The sequence below is a fragment of the Aedes aegypti genome, chromosome 2 (genome assembly GCF_002204515.2).
Source record: "Aedes aegypti strain LVP_AGWG chromosome 2, AaegL5.0 Primary Assembly, whole genome shotgun sequence".
Classification (NCBI taxonomy): Eukaryota; Metazoa; Arthropoda; class Insecta; order Diptera; family Culicidae; genus Aedes; species Aedes aegypti.
The window spans coordinates 234,446,401-234,466,932 of NC_035108.1; the positions used below are offsets into that span (position 1 = coordinate 234,446,401).

Sequence of the window (20,532 nt, forward strand, 5' to 3'; positions counted from 1 at the left end):
CATATATTTTTGAGCGTTTATTCCAACTTAAAAAGTTGAAGGCATAGCCTTATGGTATATTTTGCAAAATTGTGGATTTAGACAAGATGAACAAGTGAACAATAATTGTTCATCAAAAATTTCATTGTTATCAAACCGTTATTACATTTGAACTCTTGACTGGAAAAATGGTCCAAAAATATATGTTAAAATCAAAGTTACTTCCAACGGGCTGTAAAAATTTCATTTTCAAATCAGCCTATGAATAAATGAGATCTAGCCTAGGATCTAGCGTTCTAGAATTGAAAATTTTGTATGGCAAATTGAAAAAGATGCAAATGTTTTGTCCAATACTCTTTAACTCCAGGTATTTGGCAATTTTGCCAAATGAGTTGAAATCATCATAACAAAGGAGAAACGCGTAAAATTAGGCACGAATACACAACTAATTTATCCAGCATAATGCATCCGCAGACACGCCATAAGTTAGTTTCTAGAAGTCATACTATTACAGTTACATTAGCCATAATATCATTGGAAGAACTGTTGATTCCAGCAATAGTCACAACTCAACTTCGAAATGCGATCACTGAACACCAATTTCTTGGCCAATTTAGATCAAAAGCCTTCCAAATATCGAGAGAGATCAAAACATTTGTTTTCAGGTATATGAGTACCTTAATTCCAGAATGCATCTGAGAGCCGAATCGATCGAATCATTCTGAAGTATGTTCTAAAAGTAGAAGACTAGAGTCTACCAAATACATCGTAGATCGATGATGTTTTAAACTATAATTGTTATGATTAAAGCTTTATCAATATATGACGTTTCATGTGATTCCTCATCAGACGTACATATGTACGCATCAATAGCAAGGCTTCGGGGAAGAGATAGCCTCTATGACCTATATACTCATGGCTTATGTCGACGCTTCTACGAATAATCTATTCACTATTGTGTGAGTGCAGTTTAAAGTGCTGATTTTTTCCTAACTGAGCTAGTTTCTTTGAGCTTTTGCATCTGGTAGACGTAATAAAAAATGGATCGGCTGAATTTATTCAGCTTTATTGTAATAGGTTTGTCCTGTACATGTATTTTCGCTCGACCGGGTCAGTTAAAAGAACAAAAATACGAGTTCCAAGAATTTCACTCAAGCTATACGCAAGATAATGTTGCAAGGTAATAATCAATTGGTATCTATAAGGAATAAACATATCATAGATTGCAATTTTAGTTCTTCCAATAATGAAAGACTTCAAGAAGTTTCGATTCCACATGAATCTGTCCCATGGTCCCAACAACATCCGAATGAAGTGAACGCATTTGCTGAAATGTTCCGTCAAAACTACAATAGGATGGTGGCACAGCACAATGAAATGATGCAGATGCACCAACAAACCATGGCGAATATGTTCATACCAGGTAGGCGCAAATGATCTTCTAGAGGAAATTAATTTTGATCAAATTATTTCTAGTGACATACGAACTTTATCATGTCCCTGTCGGATATACTTGGAATAGCTACTTTGGAAATAAACAGCAATACGTTTATGATGAGACAGAACGAATGTCTCGTCAGTTGATCGAGGATATAGAACAAGGTCATCGAACGCAACAGGAGCTGATGAATCCCAATTTCTTTATTGAACAAGCCGCAAGTGAGCTGAACAAAGTCCATCAATCACATCAACCAATCGATTTTTCTGATGTACAAGTCGCTGATGAGATTTCGTACCAACAGCAGCAACAACCAGTTTTTGTTGAATCTGTCTATCAAACTGTGAACCAAGATGATAATCGCGCTGTAGTATACAACGAAAGAACAAATCAATTAGAATACGTCAGACGTCAAGATTCTCTCGAGCCATCTGTTCATGTAGAACTAGCTAACTCCATGAACGAACATCAACCTTTCGAACTTGAAACCCAACCTTCAGTGAGATTGAATAACGAGAAAGTGAACATAACATTTGATCAACAAGTTGAACAAATTGAAGTTCACACACCAATTTTTGTGGAAATGCCAAGCAAACCACAACAGGAAATTGAAATGATCAAATCTACACCCAAGCCATTGGCGTATCATCAGTCAACCCAAACAAACAATGACGAATTTTACGGCAGTACATACGATCAACAACCTAAATATGATTTGCAGTTTGTTGAAAGCCTTTCGGCTGCTACAACGTCATCAAGAGGCCACATTATGTCACTGGTAAGGAATAGAACCCAAGGCAAAGATAGCTCAACAACTCAAACGACAACAACTACCACTACAACAACACCTTTACCAACCACCACTAGTGGAATAATGTCAATGCTTCCGAACAGAAAGCCGGAACGAAATTATATAGAATTATACCAACAAATACAAACGGAATTGGAGAAAACATTAAAAGAGATAGCCGATAATGAAACAGAAGAAACGCATTTCATGGGAATGACTAGTAATAGTGACCAAGGTAAATTGACGTATGAAACGGTAAATCATGGGAAGAATGAAAAAGAATCTCGTGGAGATCAAGGAATTACATCAGACGATTACAACTACGAGGAGGCAACTGAACTGGAGCCTGGATTGGAGTACCATTCTAGGGCAAATGAGTATGCTTTTTCGTCAAGTACACCAGTTCCTGTACACACAAATCCATTTCATTCGGCTGCGCTGGTTCCATTTCCAACTACAAGCACATTGCAGCCATCAAACCCGTATTACTCTGCGCCATTGGCTCCATTCCCTGAAGAGATGTTACACGAACCAACCGAAGCTCAACATCTACAAGTGAGTCATTTTTTCAAGATAATCGGTTACGACAAATCTGATTATTTTTGTTGTACTTCTCTCTTCCAACTGTGCAGTACGCAGAATTTTCAGAGATTATGGATATGAACCAGGAAGTCCAAACTATAGAGCATCATTATGGCCACTATGTCGAAGCAGACACAATTCAAGGTAAGAATGAGGGCGACCAGACAAGCGTAGCACTTGGGATACGTTCATCGAACATATTTTACACATCGAATCGGTAGATAGCTATGTGGATACTTTTTTTTTGTTTTTTTTTTTTTACAAGGGAGAAATCTGCAAACAGATCCCCTGGTAAGGTAACTCAGGGAATGCGGGGATGACGCACCAACGACGACCCGCTAAAACCATCCCATGCACTGAACTTGAGCAATTCTTTTTGAACTGCTCAAGTGGTGTACAGTGCATCGACATGACCCTTGGCCTCAGACCCTTATCTCCCCACCCAAGTAACACAGCTAGTTATATATGAGTTATTATTTCACGTTTAGTACATCATCTGTTGTATTTTTCTGGAATAATTAACTATATATCTGACACTTGTATAGCTAAAAAAGCGCAAAAAATGGCGGCTTATATAACATCTTATAGTTCTATCAACTATATATATTAACATTCAATGGACGGTTTATAGACTTATTTTCAACATAATAAAGACAACAATAAGATTATGAATGATTTTAAGTTATAATAAAGTTATTTTCCAGCATTAAATATACATAGAACACGTGTAAACAGTGAAATATTTCATTTGTTGGTATTGAGTTATTTAAAACCACAAATAACATCTTTACGACACAAGCTGGTTTATCAATAACTCAGGCCAATGTTTTGGTTGGAATAAAGCTATTTGCAAGTAATATACCTTTCAAAAAACATTTTCGTTACTGAATAATCAGATGCATGTCGAATTCATGCAAGCCTAGTAATTTACAGAAAAACGAAAATGATATTGCATTAAAAAAATAATGGCTTCCCCATCTAGAAAAATGATTTCAACGTTAGGATATCTCTAATCCTGAATTATACTAAGATGAAAAATGTTGGAAGTGTATCATATTCAGGAATAGTAGGGATGTTTAGGATGCGATTTGAAATTTATGGTGTAGATTTCAATTTTACCTTTCAATATTTCACCCGCCATTATAAAATGTCCAAAATGCAATACAAGTTCTCTCAAATTCTGATGTTTCGTGAAATTTATTTCATTCCCCACAAAGATACAATATGGCAGGTTTTGCATAAAGCTTACAGCGCTGGTGATAAGTTTTCGGACGGTTGATTTTAAAATTGATTTTAGCAATGCTCTACATTAGCATTGATTACACATTAAAATGTTTCTCTACTTAAAATATCTCATGCCTACACCGCATAATATACTAAGGTGAATCCAATTAAGTAAAATATTTGATTGCAGCTTCGCTGGCATAATATTACATAGTTATTCATATTCTTAGCCGGTGCTGTAATCGATTTCATTTATTTAGCAGAAGGTGAATTTTTTCGTTCTGATTCGAAAATAAGTTGAAATTACGTTATAATAATATCCTAATAACAACCTTATAATCGATTCTCGCAAAATTTGTTCTTACGTTTATAATACATCTTGAGAGCATATTTTCAACATACTCTCTCAGAATAAATTTAATTGTTTTTCCGATAACAATTATAACATCAAAATAACTTAAATATAGCTTCCTGTTTGGTGGAATGATTTTTATCCGTCAAACGTCAAACATCTCTTTTCATATGTCAGTTTTGTTTATTTTTCAACAATATTGGTAATCAAAAGTCGCGCATTTCTGCGATCTAGCGTTTTATCTGTTTTTAATACTGTTTACTTCATCCGCTGCGTCAGGAAGTGGTTATTTTATGAATTTGTTGCCAAAACCTTGTCTCCATTTGAAAAGGTAGGTGAATTCTTGTGGTGCATACCTACAATCAGGCAGCAAGGCATCGGATTCTGTTAGAAGTGTTGTATTGCTTGATTTGCCAACTTGCAGTTCTTTTCAAGATCTCGTGTTTTCTTCAGCTGTTCGAATATCAGCTCGTGGCGATTTTTCCAGATCTTTACCGTCGAAACTATTATTGTTACGTCTTTACTTGTATGTATAACAAACATCAACCTAATTCAGAGCACAATACTCCGACCTAATGTACCTGGAAAAATCATAAGTATAGCATTGAATTGGCATGGCAATTCAATTGGCAAAGATGATAATCAAAAAGATATACGATATACGAGTGTAAAACACTATTTTGAACCTGCAGACGCTATGGATTGTTTAGAGGCATTGTTATTATAAGCAGGCAAAATTGATGGCAATAATTTATTACGATTTATTCTTGTTTTGAAATGCGTCAAGTTTGAATCTTGTGTAAAATACATTTAATAAACATTATTATAACATGAAATCTATACACATCAATATATGAAGCATAAGTTTTAATAGAGTTATATTTAAGTTTATAGAACAATAATTTAACTAGGACAAGCTTTAACTTTCCGATTATTTTATCAACGCTATATGTTTGTTGAAAGCTGTTATATAGCAATAATAATACAAAAGATGTTATGGATTTCGCCTATATTACACTTATATGACACGATTTGATATCTGTTATTTAAAAAGATGTTTTCAGTGTTACTTGGGCAGAACCACCTTATGGTATTTCTTCGGGGAGGGACCAGTGCATATAGCACAACACGTGTAGCAAAAGTAGCCTAGGAAAACTGCTTCTCCTAGCCGACTTAAACAATGTTACAAGAGACCAGCCTCAGGGCTAATCCTCTGCAGCCAACTCTTTGTCTAACATAATGTTCTAACATAATGTGGGTGACAGCCGTCGATACTGCATTCCAGCACTCGGCATCCGTACACATTCTCTCTATAATATTGTCAGGGGACGTGTCCCCTCCGCATGTAACGAGCATGCGACCTCTCACAACATGGGGGCATTCGAATACGACATGCTCCGCTATTTCCTCCACACCAGCATAATTGGGGCACGTAGGAGATTCCCGAACCTATGCAGGTACTGTCTATAGCAACCATGTCCTGACAGAAACTGCGTCAGGTGGAAGTTTACTTCCCCATGGTTTCTTCCATACCAATCTGACACATTTGGTGTTAGCCGATGGTGGAGTTATCCCATTCCTGCTGCCAACCTCTGAGCGTTTCCTCTTTACACGTGTCGGGAACTCCTCTGGTACCTCTTTGGTTGAAACATTGAACATCTTCCTTGATGATGAGCCCGATGGGCGTCATCCCCCGGTTATGATGCACACGGCCTCTTTAGATACCATCCGGTATCCACTTGCTACTCTTAAGCACATGATCCTGTACGTGCTTTCCAACCGCATTAGGTTTCTGCTCGTTCTATGCGCTTTTGACCAGATTGGTCCTCCATACCTTAGTATGGATAGCGCCACGCTTGCCAGTAGCTTGCGTTTGCTGGCAAAAACAGCAGTGCTGTTAGACTTCATCTTCGAAAGTGCCACTATAGCCGTAGATCCTCTTTTACAGGCATATTCAACGTGGCTAGCGAAGCTGAGTTTGCATCGATCATTACCCCAAGATGCCTAAGGGATCGCTTGGACTCTATGGTGCAGTCACCTATCGCGATAAGCGCCCGTTGCTCGGACTTGCGGTTGTTGACCACCACCACCTCAGTCTTGTGACGGGCCAGTTTAGTTTCTTAGACTTCATCCATTCCTCAAATATGGAAATAGAGTGCGCTGCTGTCAACTCTACTTCCTCCATTGATTCACCATAGACCACTAGGATGATATCGTCGGCGAATTTTAACACCCGTCGGAAGAAGCAGCGTTAGTACGTCATCGTACATCGCGCTCCATAACAGCAGGCCCAGGATTGAACCTTAAGGTACTCCCGCGGTAATTCGAACGCTTTTCTGTCCCTCCTATGTGTCATACAGTAGAATCCTACCATTGAAATAGCTTTCTAGAAGCTTACACAACTGCACCGGTACCTTGAGGCGGTGAAGTGTGTGTGCTATTGCTTCCCAGCTTGCGCTTTTGAACGCATTCTTGACAACGGCGCAGTAACGGATGCCGCTCCTTTTATGCTCGATTGCCACCTCAGCTGTCCGAACGACCGACTGGATAGCGTCCAGAGTAGATTTACCTTTCCTGAATCCAAACTGGTTGTTGGACAGGCCGTCCGCACTCTCTTTATACGATACTAGCCTGTTGTGAATCAACCTCTCCAATAACTTGCCCGTCGTATCTAGTAGACCGATAGGTCTATACGCCGACGGGTCACCTGGTGGTTTTCTTCCTTTTGGTAGTAGCACCAATTTCTGTCGCTTCCATACATCCGGGAATCCGGGAAGATTCCTTGCATTCCTTCGATGCAGCGTTGCATCGTGATTCTGAACATGTTCGGATTCGCATTTACTGTCGCTTTTAAGGCAACATTCAGGATATCATCGGGTCCCGGTGCCTTGTTCGACGCGAATGAGCTATGTGGATACTTTCAGTGCGCCATCTACTGCTGGTTATGACGTATACAGCTTTGTACCGATTTTCGGATGTTATCACAATCAGTTGCATCCATTTGTTCACATAATGTTGACCGGAACGCAAATGGAATCACTCGATTCAAAATGCCAAAAAACTCCTTACGATCAGCAATACATAAATTGTTCCAATCAAAGCCCCCCAACTTCAGCTTGATGAGATGACCTTGAGGGGCGGTCGCATTTATTACCCTAGGTTCGAATCCCACCTCAAATTTCTTTTTTACTTGAGGGTTCGCGGATACCCCAAAGAGGAGTCTTATCACCACTCGTAAAATCGTAAAATCTCGCAGCAACTTAAAGCGATTTTGCCAGCTACTATCTAGCTGCTTGATGCAGCTATTCTACATGATGTAGTTTAGGTAGTTGAGTTTTTACGACACACATACCCCTGGGAAGAGAACTCATGTAAGGAGTGGATTACTTGACGAGTCGACCCACTAAAACAGGACTAGCGTTATAACCCTTGAGTTTAAACATATTCCTTCCCGTGGTTCCCGGTTTACTTTAACACGGCCACTTGCTGTTGTACGTTTTGCATCACACATGGAACGTAATGGCAATTGTGCACACACGCTTGAATGTTGGTTGTATTGGAACAATCGCTGCCTAACTAACTCAGCTAGCAGCATACGTAATCATGCCGTAGCGAGCCAAACGGTCTGTTTTACATTACAGCCACCTTAGGATTGTAGCAGTCTTCGTCTACTTGTGCTAGCTGTCGCGAGAATGCTGTTATGGGCTGTCATTAAACTTAGAAGTTCACGCTAAACATTTTACACATACTTACCTTACCAGTCAGATTAAAGCCTGGGTTGCCTCTGCTGTACGTAGGAGTCGTTTCCATTTGACTCGGTCCATGGCTGCTTGTCGCCAGCCACACATTCTGCGAAGCGTCCGCAGATCGTCCTCAATTTGATCGACCCGTCTTGCTCGCTGCGCACCATCGTCTTGTGCCGGTCGGATTGTTTTCGAGAACCATTTTTAGCGGATTGTTATCCGACATTCTAGTGACATGCCCGGCCTATCGCTATCTCCCAATTTTAGCGAGGTACACGAATTCTTCGACCACCTCGATTTCATCACCGTCAATATGAACTCGAAGTAAGGGGCATGCCAGGCCTTCTCTTGAGCCCCTTGCTATCATGTACTTTGTCTTCGACACATTGATGTCCAGTCCGATTCGCCTAACTACAGCCTTTAGTCGAATGTACGTTTCCACCATCGTCCCAAAATTTCGTGCTACAATACAATATCAATGTCGTCATGCCACTCGTGCCTATCTCCACTCTTCTTATCACATCCTCTAACGCGATGTTGAACAGTAAACATGAAAGGCCTTGCCGTAACCCTCAGCGAGATTCGAAGCAACTCGAGTATTCCTGATACTCGGACTATGCACATAACTCGCTCCAGCGTCGGCTTGATCAATCTTATCAGTTTGTTCGGAAAACTGTATTCGTGCATAATCTGCCACAACAGAGCTGGATCGATTGTATCAGAGGCCGATTTCAAATCTATGAACAAATTTTGTGTGGGTACATTGTATTCGCGGCATTTCAGCAACACCTGGCGGATGGCAAATATGTAGGTCCGCAATTGCTTCTTCGCCTATAAATCATGCCTGATATTGCTCAACGAATTCTTTAGCAATTGGTGGTAGACGGCGACATAACATTTATAAGAGTACCTTGAATGCGGCGCTCAAAATTGTGCTCGCACGATAGCACAGCGGAACAAATATGACATTTTGAATATGAACATTTTGAGTGTCTCAAAGATCAAATTATGTGTCTCTAGAATTGGGGTTGCTTTAACTGATGCCCTTCTAAGAAATGTTCCAGCACATCACAATTTTTAGCTACAGGTCGCCAAAGTTGTATGAAACACTGTTCTCATAGATGTTTTCATGAAATTTAAAGTATGATTTTTTTTTGTGATCTAGTCCACCTAGCATGCAAAATATGACTTTAACTTTTCATTCCAAAGTTCGTTTCGCTTATATGGCACAATACAATACTTTCCTAAACCACTAAAAATTACTGTTGAGCATCGAAAGTATTATGAACTTTGTTGATAAGTATTGTTATGCACATGAAGTTTGAATTCTGTGGCAAATTCAGCAAATTAATTGCCATACAAGTCGGCAAACTTGCACGCAAGTTGGCCGACATAGCCAAATTTTGCATTTTCAACAGTCAATAGACTTGTCGCCCTTTTTGTATATGGGAGATCCACTGCTCCGGGAATACTTCCTCCACTGCCCCTGATCCGATAGCTTTTTAAGGCGATGAATATGTTCAAAAGTGCAATACTCGCTGTCCAAATATGAGTCAGATTAATTTTATAAAAATTACGGAGATGAACCAGCCTAGGGCTGAAAATCTCCTAAATAAAGCTATAATAATAATTTTATAAAAATGACAATCTTTTAGATTTGAGCAATCACGATGAAATGAACCAGGGTCAGTTACAAATCCCTCATGGATATGAAGATACGCAACAATATGAAGATCAGCAGCAGCGCTATACCGATGTCGGTGGATCTGAGGATATTGGCCGCGGTTTAGAGCATGAAGTAGAGCAGAAGTTTGAGAAGCAATTGCCACCTGAACAGGCCTATCGAAACCCAGATTCGCAACACACATTTAAAACGAACCCTCAACAGGAAGGTGGAGTACCAGCTCATGTGAGTAGAATTTTATGCAATAAACTGAAACTTGTTTCATGAATTAGAATCAGTATATTTCTATAATGTGCAATGGCTCAAAAGATATTTACTGAAAAAAATTACTCATTACAATCCACAGGTTCAGGAAGTGACATTTACTTCAGGATCAACAGCAGTCCAAAATCAGAAGAAGAATTGGTTCCAGCGGCAGTATGATAAAATGAAGCACGCTTTGCGTGTTTGATAAACATCTTGTTAGATACGAAGAAAATAAAATGCAACAAGTTGAAAAGGCAATTTTCATTCGAATTATTTCATGGAAGAGATTTTAACTCCTTAGGCTTGCCTGAGCCGGTGCTAATAAATTATATCCCGTGTTTAACCAAGATTTCGCTTGACTACCTTAAAATGATTGATCGTTTCGGCGCATGGTAAGTATTTGTTGTTTTTACTATTTAAGTACTTTTCGAAAAAATCCTCACCTAAAATAGTCAAATAAAAATGGAACAAATGATTTGTTTTTTATTCAGGTCTATATTTGGCTGAACCCTCGGTCTGGCTTTTGCCAAGTTTCCCCTCTACTAGGACCAATACTCAGACGGACTAGGTAATGGCGCCCACATGAACACTGTTTTTTTTATTAGTATTGTGACGTGGTAGTTTTTGAAAAGTACCCATATTCCCTTGCTTCTGAGAAAAGGAAGCATTGTGAAAATCAGCAGCTCCATCAGAATTTGTTTGAAATAGTAGTGTAGTAGTGTCATTACTAATACAGGTCGGACTCGATTATCCGGAGTATCATTTTTTTTCACTCCGGATAATCGAATCCTCCGGATAATCGAATCACTATGAAAAAATTGGAATCTTCGATAAACAAACTTAAATATTATCTTGTTTTGTTGTTTTATTTAAATGATGCGATGGCGTAGCCAGAAATTAATTCTAGGAACAGTAGGGGTCTTTACAAGAAAAAGAAATTTTTTGACCAGCATACACAGAAAAACACTTTTTCAAATCCCCCCGTTCAAAAATGCAAAACCATTCATATTGTATATTGCAATACCAAATTATCTAAGATTTATGCATAAAAATTGAAAAAACAAGAACATCAAAAAACAAATTCCGTATAATCGAGTCTAAAATTCCGGATAATCGATTCCCGGATAATCAAGTCCCCGGATAATCGAGTCTCCGGATAATCGAGTCCGACCTGTACTGTCTAGTCGAAATGGTTTTGAATAATTTGTCATTCAAGTGCTATTCTGATTACTCCTGTTTTTTACATAAGATTAGAGTCTTAAATGTCAATTGTCGTCAAGTCTTAACAAAATTAGACTGTTTAGTAAGAGTTCTAGTTAATTTCATTTTTTGTTGTTAAAAGTATTTATTGGTCATTACGTTCATATATAGAAAAAAGTAGCTTTCCTTGTCTGTTCAACAATTTTCGAAACTAGCAAGTGTACCCTAATGATCGATCTCAGCGTCTTACTTTCCATAGTCATTTTTATAGTGAATATTGAAGAGTAAAGTTACCTTAGGCTTCTATTACAGTCTCCTACAAGATTCACTTTTCGGTGGCAAATGCAATGCTTCACAACGCCTACTTTCTACTTGTAAATTTTGCGAAAATGAAGCTGGAATTAGATTATTTATACCGCTGTTACAAAAGAGGTATTTCTTATTATGGCAATGTAAAAACCATATTAAAATAAGATTGTCGCCACTTATTTCTACTCAGTGAATCTACTAGTCATTTTCGTAAGAGTTCCTAAGTATTCCCTACGTCGTATATGATAACGATGAATCTAGCTAGCTAATAGTAAGAGTGGCTACGGATCATTCTGGTTAGCAAAAGGAAAACTGAACGTCACCAATAGTATTAATGTCCACTTCGAATAGATTACACGGCGTGTATATTGGAAAGGTTTATCACAAAAAAATAGGCATCGCTAAATCTTTCACCATTCGAAAATATAGGTTTTTAGCTTCCATTTGACGTGTTCCCCAAAAAAATCTACCGAGGGATCCCGAACATTTTTTTTTTATTTAAAATTTTTGTTCTTTGGAGTTCATTATTTTTAAATGTAATCATTGTAAAAGACAGCTTCGTAGGTCTTAAGCTCGACGAAAGTTTTATTTCCATATAAAAGTTCATAAAACAAATATACATACATATCTATTGAGTTTTATTTTGTAAAAAACAAAACTGTCCTATGTGATTTGCTATAGGACACTTTTTCGATTACATATGTTGGAAGTTCGACTGTTCACTTATTCATACTGTGGAAGGATATCTAACCGAGCACTGTTTCTTTTCATGGTTAGAATACATTAAATTTATTCTTCTTCTGTCTGGTATTACACCTCTGCTGGGACATAGCCTGCTTCCCAGCTTAGATTTCGTTGAGTACTTAGTTATTAATTGAGAATTTTCTTTGCCAATCAACCGTTAAAAGGTTAAAAATAGAATGGATCAACATTACAACAGCCTACGAAAGTAAATGGAATATGCTTAAACGCCCTGTTACCCAAGCCTTAGCAAATAGCTTAAAAAATCTTCATTATGTATATTATTGAGGCACCCGGAGTAAGTGACACTCTACAGACTTTTTTAATAGCATTGAATTTATTTTGATGTTGTAGCTTGGAATTTCAAAATTTAATAAGAATATAGTGGAAGATATTTCCTGTAAAATCAAATCATAAAAATAATTCCACCATGAAAGTGGTTTTCTGACAAGCAGAACAACAAAAATACAATTTTCACAATTACTGCAGTAATTAAAACACGCAAGCAGATTACAAACAAGAAGGTTTAACCATTTATACTCCTTTTAGATTGATATCATATTCATAGAATACACTACCCGCCATAAGTATGGAATCGCATCATTTAGTATTGCAACACCCAAATTGAATATTGCAGCACCCCGAAAAGTTTAGCATCACCCGTAAACTATTACACTAATAACGCAATATCTTGGAAACCTTACTTTCTATGAAGCTGCGGTCTTCAGCAAAGTTGTTCAGAAGCCTTACGACGTTCATCAGCTGAAATTTTTGATGCGCCATTTTGCCGCTACGTGGCGCTAGTGTGCATGTAATTTGGTCATATTCTAGCAGGCTCTAGCTCATGAAGCTGACCACTTAGAATGTTTGTGTCTTCAGCAAAGTTGTTCAGGAGCTTAAAAGCAATGTGTGGCAGCACTGATTGGTAAGCAAATTTGCCGCTACGTGGCGCTAGTGTGAATGTAATTTGATCATATTCTAGCAGGCTCTAGCTCATGAACCTGACCACTTAGAATGTTTGTGTCTTCAGCAAAGTTGTTCAGGAGCTTAAAAGCAATGTGTGGCAGCACTGATTGATTAGCAAATTTGCCGCTACGTGGCGCTAGTGTGCATGTAATTTGGTCATATTCTAGCAGGCTCTAGCTCGTGAACCTGACCACTTAGAATGTTTGTGTCTTCAACAAAGTTGTTCAGGAGCTTAAAAGCAATCTGAGGCAGCACTGATTGGTAAGCAATTTTGCCGCTACGTGGCCCTAGTGTGAATGTAATTTGGTCATATTCTAGCAGGCTCTAGCTCATGAACCTGACCACTTAGAATGTTTGTGTCTTCAGCAAAGTTGTTCAGGAGCTTAAAAGCAATGTGAGGCAGCACTGACTGGTAAGCAAATTTTCCGCTACGTGGCGCTAGTGTGCATGTAATTTGGTCATATTCTAGCAGGCTCTAGCTCGTGAACCTGACCACTTAGAATGTTCGTGTCTTCAGCAAAGTTGTTCAGGAGCTTAAAAGCAATGTGTGGCAGCACTGATTGGTAAGCAAATTTGCCGCTACGTGGCGCTAGTGTGAATGTAATTTGATCATATTCTAGCAGGCTCTAGCTCATGAACCTGACCACTTAGAATGTTTGTGTCTTCAGCAAAGTTGTTCAGGAGCTTAAAAGCAATGTGAGGCAGCACTGACTGGTAAGCAAATTTTCCGCTACGTGGCGCTAGTGTGCATGTAATTTGGTCATATTCTAGCAGGCTCTAGCTCGTGAACCTGACCACTTAGAATGTTCGTGTCTTCAGCAAAGTTGTTCAGGAGCTTAAAAGCAATGTGTGGCAGCACTGATTGGTAAGCAAATTTGCCGCTACGTGGCGCTAGTGTGAATGTAATTTGATCATATTCTAGCAGGCTCTAGCTCATGAACCTGACCACTTAGAATGTTTGTATCTTCAGCAAAGTTGTTCAGGAGCTTAAAAGCAATGTGAGGCAGCACTGACTGGTAAGCAAATTTTCCGCTACGTGGCGCTAGTGTGCATGTAATTTGGTCATATTCTAGCAGGCTCTTGCTCATGAACCTGACCACTTAGAATGTTTGTGTCTTCAGCAAAGTTGTTCAGGAGCTTAAAAGCAATGTTTAGCAGCACTGATTGGTTAGCAAATTTGCCGCTACGTGGCGCTAGTGTGAATGTAATTTGATCATATTCTAGCAGGCTCTAGCTCATGAACCTGACCACTTAGAATGTTTGTGTCTTCAGCAAAGTTGTTCAGGAGCTTAAAAGCAATGTGAGGCAGCACTGACTGGTAAGCAAATTTTCCGCTACGTGGCGCTAGTGTGCATGTAATTTGGTCATATTCTAGCAGGCTCTAGCTCGTGAACCTGACCACTTAGAATGTTCGTGTCTTCAGCAAAGTTGTTCAGGAGCTTAAAAGCAATGTGTGGCAGCACTGATTGGTAAGCAAATTTGCCGCTACGTGGCGCTAGTGTGAATGTAATTTGATCATATTCTAGCAGGCTCTAGCTCATGAACCTGACCACTTAGAATGTTTGTATCTTCAGCAAAGTTGTTCAGGAGCTTAAAAGCAATGTGAGGCAGCACTGACTGGTAAGCAAATTTTCCGCTACGTGGCGCTAGTGTGCATGTAATTTGGTCATATTCTAGCAGGCTCTTGCTCATGAACCTGACCACTTAGAATGTTTGTGTCTTCAGCAAAGTTGTTCAGGAGCTTAAAAGCAATGTTTAGCAGCACTGATTGGTTAGCAAATTTGCCGCTACGTGGCGCTAGTGTGAATGTAATTTGATCATATTCTAGCAGGCTCTAGCTCATGAACCTGACCACTTAGAATGTTTGTGTCTTCAGCAAAGTTGTTCAGGAGCTTAAAAGCAATGTGAGGCAGCACTGATTGATAAGCAAATTTGCCGCTACGTGGCGCTAGTGTGAATGTAATTTGATCATATTCTAGCAGGCTCTAGCTCATGAACCTGACCACTTAGAATGTTCGTGCCTTCTGCAAAGTTGTTCAGGAGCTTAAAAGCAATCTGAGGCAGCACTGATTGGTAAGCAATTTTGCCGCTACGTGGCGCTAGTGTGCATGTGATTTGATCATATTCTAGCAGGCTCTATCTCATGAACCTGACCACTTAAAATGTTCGTGTCTTCAACAAAGTTGGTCAGCAGCTTAAAAGCAATCTGAGGGAGCACTGATACCTTGAAAACTTACTTTGATGGCTACAGCGTAGCATCACGCCATTGCCGGGCGTATTGTAGAGCTCCATCTTCGTCGGTCTTGAGCGAAACTTCTCCAGTTGCCCCGAACGTTTAGGGTCGCCAGGTCCTCTTCCACTGCGTACAGCCAGCGTAGTCGTGGTCTTCCCCGAAGCCGCCGACTTCTACCTGGTTCCCTGCTGAATATTATTTTCGCAATTCTTTCTTCCGACATTCGCACTAAGTGACCAGCCCACTGAAGTCTGCCGTATTTTACACACCATTTTCGTGTCTGCGCCACCCACCATTTTCGAGTTTCCCACCGAGTATTGTCCGCAGCACTTAACGCTCGAAAACATCGAGAGCTTTCAGTGCTGCCTTAGATTGCTTTTAAGCTTCTGACCAACTTTGCTGAAGACACGAACATTCTAAGTGGTCAGGTTCATGAACTAGAGCCTGCTAGAATATGATCAAATTACATGCACACTAGCGCCACGTAGCGGCAAAATTGCTTACCAATCAGTGCTGCCTCACATTGCTTGTAAGCTTCTGAACAACTTTGCTGAAGACACGAACATTCTAAGTGGTCAGGTTCACGAGCTAGAGCCTGCTAGAATATGATCAAATTACGCACACTAGCGCCACTTAGCGGCAAATTTGCTTACCAGTCAGTGCTGCCTCACAAGCTTCTGAACAACTTTGCTGAATACAAGAACATTCTAAGTGGTCAGATTCATGATATAGAGCCTGCTAGAATATGATCAAATTACATTCACACTAGCGCCACGTAGCGGCAACATTGCTTACCAATCAGTGCTGCCTCACATTGCTTTTAAGCTCCTGAACAACTTTGCTGAAGACACAAACATTCTAAGTGGTCAGGTTCACGAGCTAGAGCCTGCTAGAATATGATCAAATTACGCACACTAGCGCCACGTAGCGGCAAAATTGCTTACCAATCAGTGCTGCCTCAGATTGCTTTTGAGCTCCTGAACAACTCTGCTGAAGACTGCTAGAATATGATCAAATTACGCACACTAGCGCCACGTAGCGGCAAAAAGGCGCATTAAAAATTTTAGCTGATGAACGTCGTAAGGTTTCTGAACAACTTTGCTGAAGACCGCAGCTTTCTAGAAAGTAAGGTTTCCAGGATATTGCGTCATTAGTGTAATATTACTATTAGTTTATGGGTGACGCTAAACTTTTTGGGGGGTGCTGCAATATTCAACTTTGGTGTTGCAACACTAGATGATGCGATTCCATACTTATGGCGGGTAGTGTATATGTTTTCAACATGATATATGGTTAATGATGTGATTATTGGCAACGGTAAGTATTATGAGGTAGATTAACATGTTAAACTTCATGTATCCACTTGCCCCGTAGAGTTGAGTAACTGCAATTTGCAGTAGATTTTTATGACTTTATTCTAAGTGTTTCAATATCTCGAAAAGACTCCTTCCCATTCGTGCGGTCATCAGCGAATACAGGCGCCATCTTTTAAGCCGGTCAATTTCTATATATGCGGTATTTAATTTAAATTAAACTTTTGCAATATTTTGGGCTATTTCATGAAAGCAACATCAATCAAGTGGCTGCATTTATTGGTCGTAGCAAAATGAGCTCCATGCAGCATGCAATTAACATTACCTTTTGGAGCTTTTTGGGGGGTTTTGCGATGATAGCGACACAAGAGTCTGCCTTGAGCTCTGCATCTGTTTTTACAGTAGCTCATAAACTTAAGTCAGGAGGAGTCAAATTAGGATCTACAAAATTAAATCATGTGTCCCTTTTTTATGTCAGATGTCCATGGAATTTCCGTTGCAGAGACATAATGAACAAACTTCCAAAAATATCGAATTCAAGCGATGGAATTTCCTACTGCTTGAACTCAATTATTCTTTTGGTCTGGTCCAAACTGTTAGTACCTACTTGGTCATGGAATGGCGTTTCTTGAATCTTGAATAGATTTTCTGTTCCTCAAATGTGGAATTTTTGCTTATTTATGAAGCCAGATTGTGCCTATTGTGTCTTGACCACGATATTTTCAAGGATATAACAGTTGAGTTAACACAACTGCAAGACTGTTTTCAATTCAAAGAGTCACTATTTTGACCACCTCACCCCATCCCCCTTCGTAACTTTTTTTGTATGGAAAAATTAAACGTCGAGCCTAATCCCCCCTCCCCCTAGAGCGTTACGTAGTTTGTGGAATTTTCAGGATGGTTGATTAGATCTCATCGGTCGAGTATATTTTTCTTACATACAATATAAAAAACATTAATGATTGGCGAATCAAATTCTCAGTTAATGAGTAACCGAAGAACTCTTATCTGAGAACCTAGCTTTGTCTCAATAGGGGTGTAATTCCAGACAGAAGAGAAAGAAAATTCAAGAAACAGTTATACACTTGAATCAAATACACACTTAAATCCGAATGCCGATCTAAGCTGTGCAAATCTCGGTAAAAGGTCGTTTGCTGACATCTTAGTAAAAGTGACGTTTGGTGACAGCATCCAAAGGTGCTGCTTAAAGTAAACTTGATGTTAGGCTGACATATCAGTTAAAATTAATTTGCTGACCGCTCATCTGTGCGGATCTCGGTAAAAGAATTAAAATTAGTTGAACTCAACTGACTGTTTCCTCCACTGTACTGTGTCCTATGGCATATTAAATCCACAAGATCACATAGGACAGTTATGGTTATTACAATATGTAATCTTATATATCTTTGTGATATCAACTTTCATTTGAAATTTGGGCTACCATCGAGCTTGAGAGAAATAAAACTGTCGTTCACCATGATTTTATTTGAAAATATTGTACTTCAACGAACAAAACTTTAAAATAAAAAAAATGTTCGGGATCCCTCGGTGGATTTTTTTGGGGAACCCGTCAAATGGAAGCTAAAAACCTATATTTTCGAATGGTGAAAGATTTAGCAATGCCTATTTTTTGTGCTAATATTGTTCTACCAGACACGCCGTGATTAATTATTTGAAATGGGCATCAATTCTATCAATGACGCAGAATGTCCGTTGGATCACATCCGAGATATTATTGCGTCTATGCCATATGAATTATGACGCGGCTTTAAGCAAAAAATGCCAAAATGTGATACCACCACTACAGGTTACGCCTTTGGTTTCCATCATATGGGCTAATGGATTATGCCCTCCCATCGCGGCAAGGTCGCATAACCAAGGGAAGGGTGATCCATAATATGAGTCGATTTGATCCATAATAGGGATCCTCCTCTCCCACTGATCCACATTTGTGGGGTGGACATCGTTTAAAATTTCTATCGAAATCGACACATTTTCGTAAACAACCGGGAATTTTGAGGTGTACTTATTCACAAAAACAACTATATTCTGCAGTACCTGGAAGGTAATTAAATGAGACTCATTCAATTTTTTTTAACATTTTAACAATAATAAAAAAAACTTTGATGACGTGCATTTTATAGTCCTATATATTGACCAAAAAACAAAATAATATTTTTTATTTTCGAGCAAAGAAAAAATACACAAAATCCGAAAGGCAGGGTTGGGTATTAGAGGGTTATATCTTTGTCTCGTAAAAGAGATCGAAAACGTCACAAACTTCATCGAAGCTTCCTTTTTATTTTTGACTTTGCTGATAATCTTGAAAAATTCCTTATAATATGAGGACTCCTAATTGAGGAGTTGATAATTTATGATAATCCAGACTTCTTCAATGGTACGTGCGGGAAGAACCCATCATCGTGCACATAAAGAAAAAAAAAAGATTTTTTTAATCCCATTACAAACATTTTCATATCTTGTGGCCCGCGCCATGTTTTGAGAGCATTGAGGTGGTCCGCATAATCAGTTAGGCTGAGAACTACTGAGGTACACCATGAATTCTTTCCAGGATTTTTGCATGCGCGCCTCAATAATTTTTTTCCATTTTTTTCCGTGTGGGTTTTGGTTTTTTATATGCTTCCAAAAGTATATTCCATGAAAATTTCTACATGAAATCACACAATTAAAGTTCTTTCTGGGTTGCAAATTTTCTTGACTTCCCATTATATACAGCATCTCCGTGCTTACTGTAGATATACACATACAAAGGTGGTCGAGTGGCAAAAAAAGTGGTGCTTATAAGAAGACTAAGCCAGGAAGCATGCTTTGTCCCAGCTGGGAAGTATCGCCAGAAAGAAGTAGAATTTAAAAGCATTTCAATACATTTTATTTCCTGCCCACTCCGATGTTATGCCGCCACCACCTTGATTTTTTCCCATATAAAAATAAACCAATATAACATATATTACCATGCAATGTAGTACATTGATTCATTGCTTGGTTTACTCTTCCTTGATATCAATGCTTTTTAATGTTGTGTATACTGCCCATTAAAGCATAACTGTCCCATATGGAAAAAGTAGGCATTGAGAAAATAGCGCTCAAAGTTTGAAGTCTGCCTTTTCACACTAATATTCAAAATTTTCTATTAAATTTCTGCATGCCATATTCAGTTAGCAGTACTGCACAGATAATCCGTGAATCTATTGATCAGTAAAAAAAATAAACTTGAACAAAATTCGTTTAAAGTTGCTATTAGGGTTGAAAGTGCATATAGAGAATGTTATGCTTTTATTTTTAATATGGGACTGCACCAACTTTATTTTTCCACATTTTCAAACAAAGTGCGTTAATTTTCAATTGCGTATATATTAAAGCATGAATGTTGCGATGTAAAAATGTGTTATGCTTTTATGGGCAGAATATCGTGACTTAGACATTTGAATATTGCTAATACTTTTACTCGATATTCTGTATCTCGATATCGAGTTAGAGAACCGTGGTAAAAGTTGGTTTTCTTGACTAATTTGATCGTCCCTTGGATCACATTTGCACTGGTTTTGTGTTCTATAACTCAATATCTCCCTGAATCGATGGTCCCTTTAGCATCGAGTTATGTAGAATTTACTGTATTAACATTTCAATTTTCCCAAAATTTTGACATTATGCCGCACTTCTAAAGTAGTCCATTACTGCAAAGGCAACCCTAAGGATTTTCAGATTTTTTTT

General features: G+C 38.8%; 2 protein-coding genes across 2 annotated transcripts in view; one reads left to right on the forward strand and one right to left on the reverse strand.

Moving 5' to 3' along the window:
* LOC5565480 (DNA mismatch repair protein spellchecker 1) overlaps nt 1–20,532 on the reverse strand; it is a 69,840-nt gene that overhangs the window by 27,087 nt on the left and 22,221 nt on the right. The window lies entirely within an intron of this gene.
* On the forward strand, nt 961–10,296 carry LOC5569108. Its single transcript, XM_001652656.2, has 6 exons — nt 961–1,159; nt 1,215–1,402; nt 1,456–2,762; nt 2,840–2,933; nt 9,764–10,017; nt 10,139–10,296. The coding sequence occupies exons 1-6, from the start codon at nt 1,020–1,022 to the stop codon at nt 10,241–10,243; spliced, it is 2,088 nt and encodes a 695-aa protein (XP_001652706.2). The 5' UTR covers nt 961–1,019; the 3' UTR covers nt 10,244–10,296.

Coding starts and splice junctions, on each gene's coding strand:
- LOC5569108 (XM_001652656.2), top strand. CDS start 1,020: ATGGATCGGCTGAATTTATTCAGCTTTATTGTAATAGGTTTGTCCTGT. Junction 1,160..1,214: donor ACGCAAGATAATGTTGCAAG/GTAATAATCAAT, acceptor TTGCAATTTTAG/TTCTTCCAATAATGAAAGAC. Junction 10,018..10,138: donor AAGGTGGAGTACCAGCTCAT/GTGAGTAGAATT, acceptor TACAATCCACAG/GTTCAGGAAGTGACATTTAC.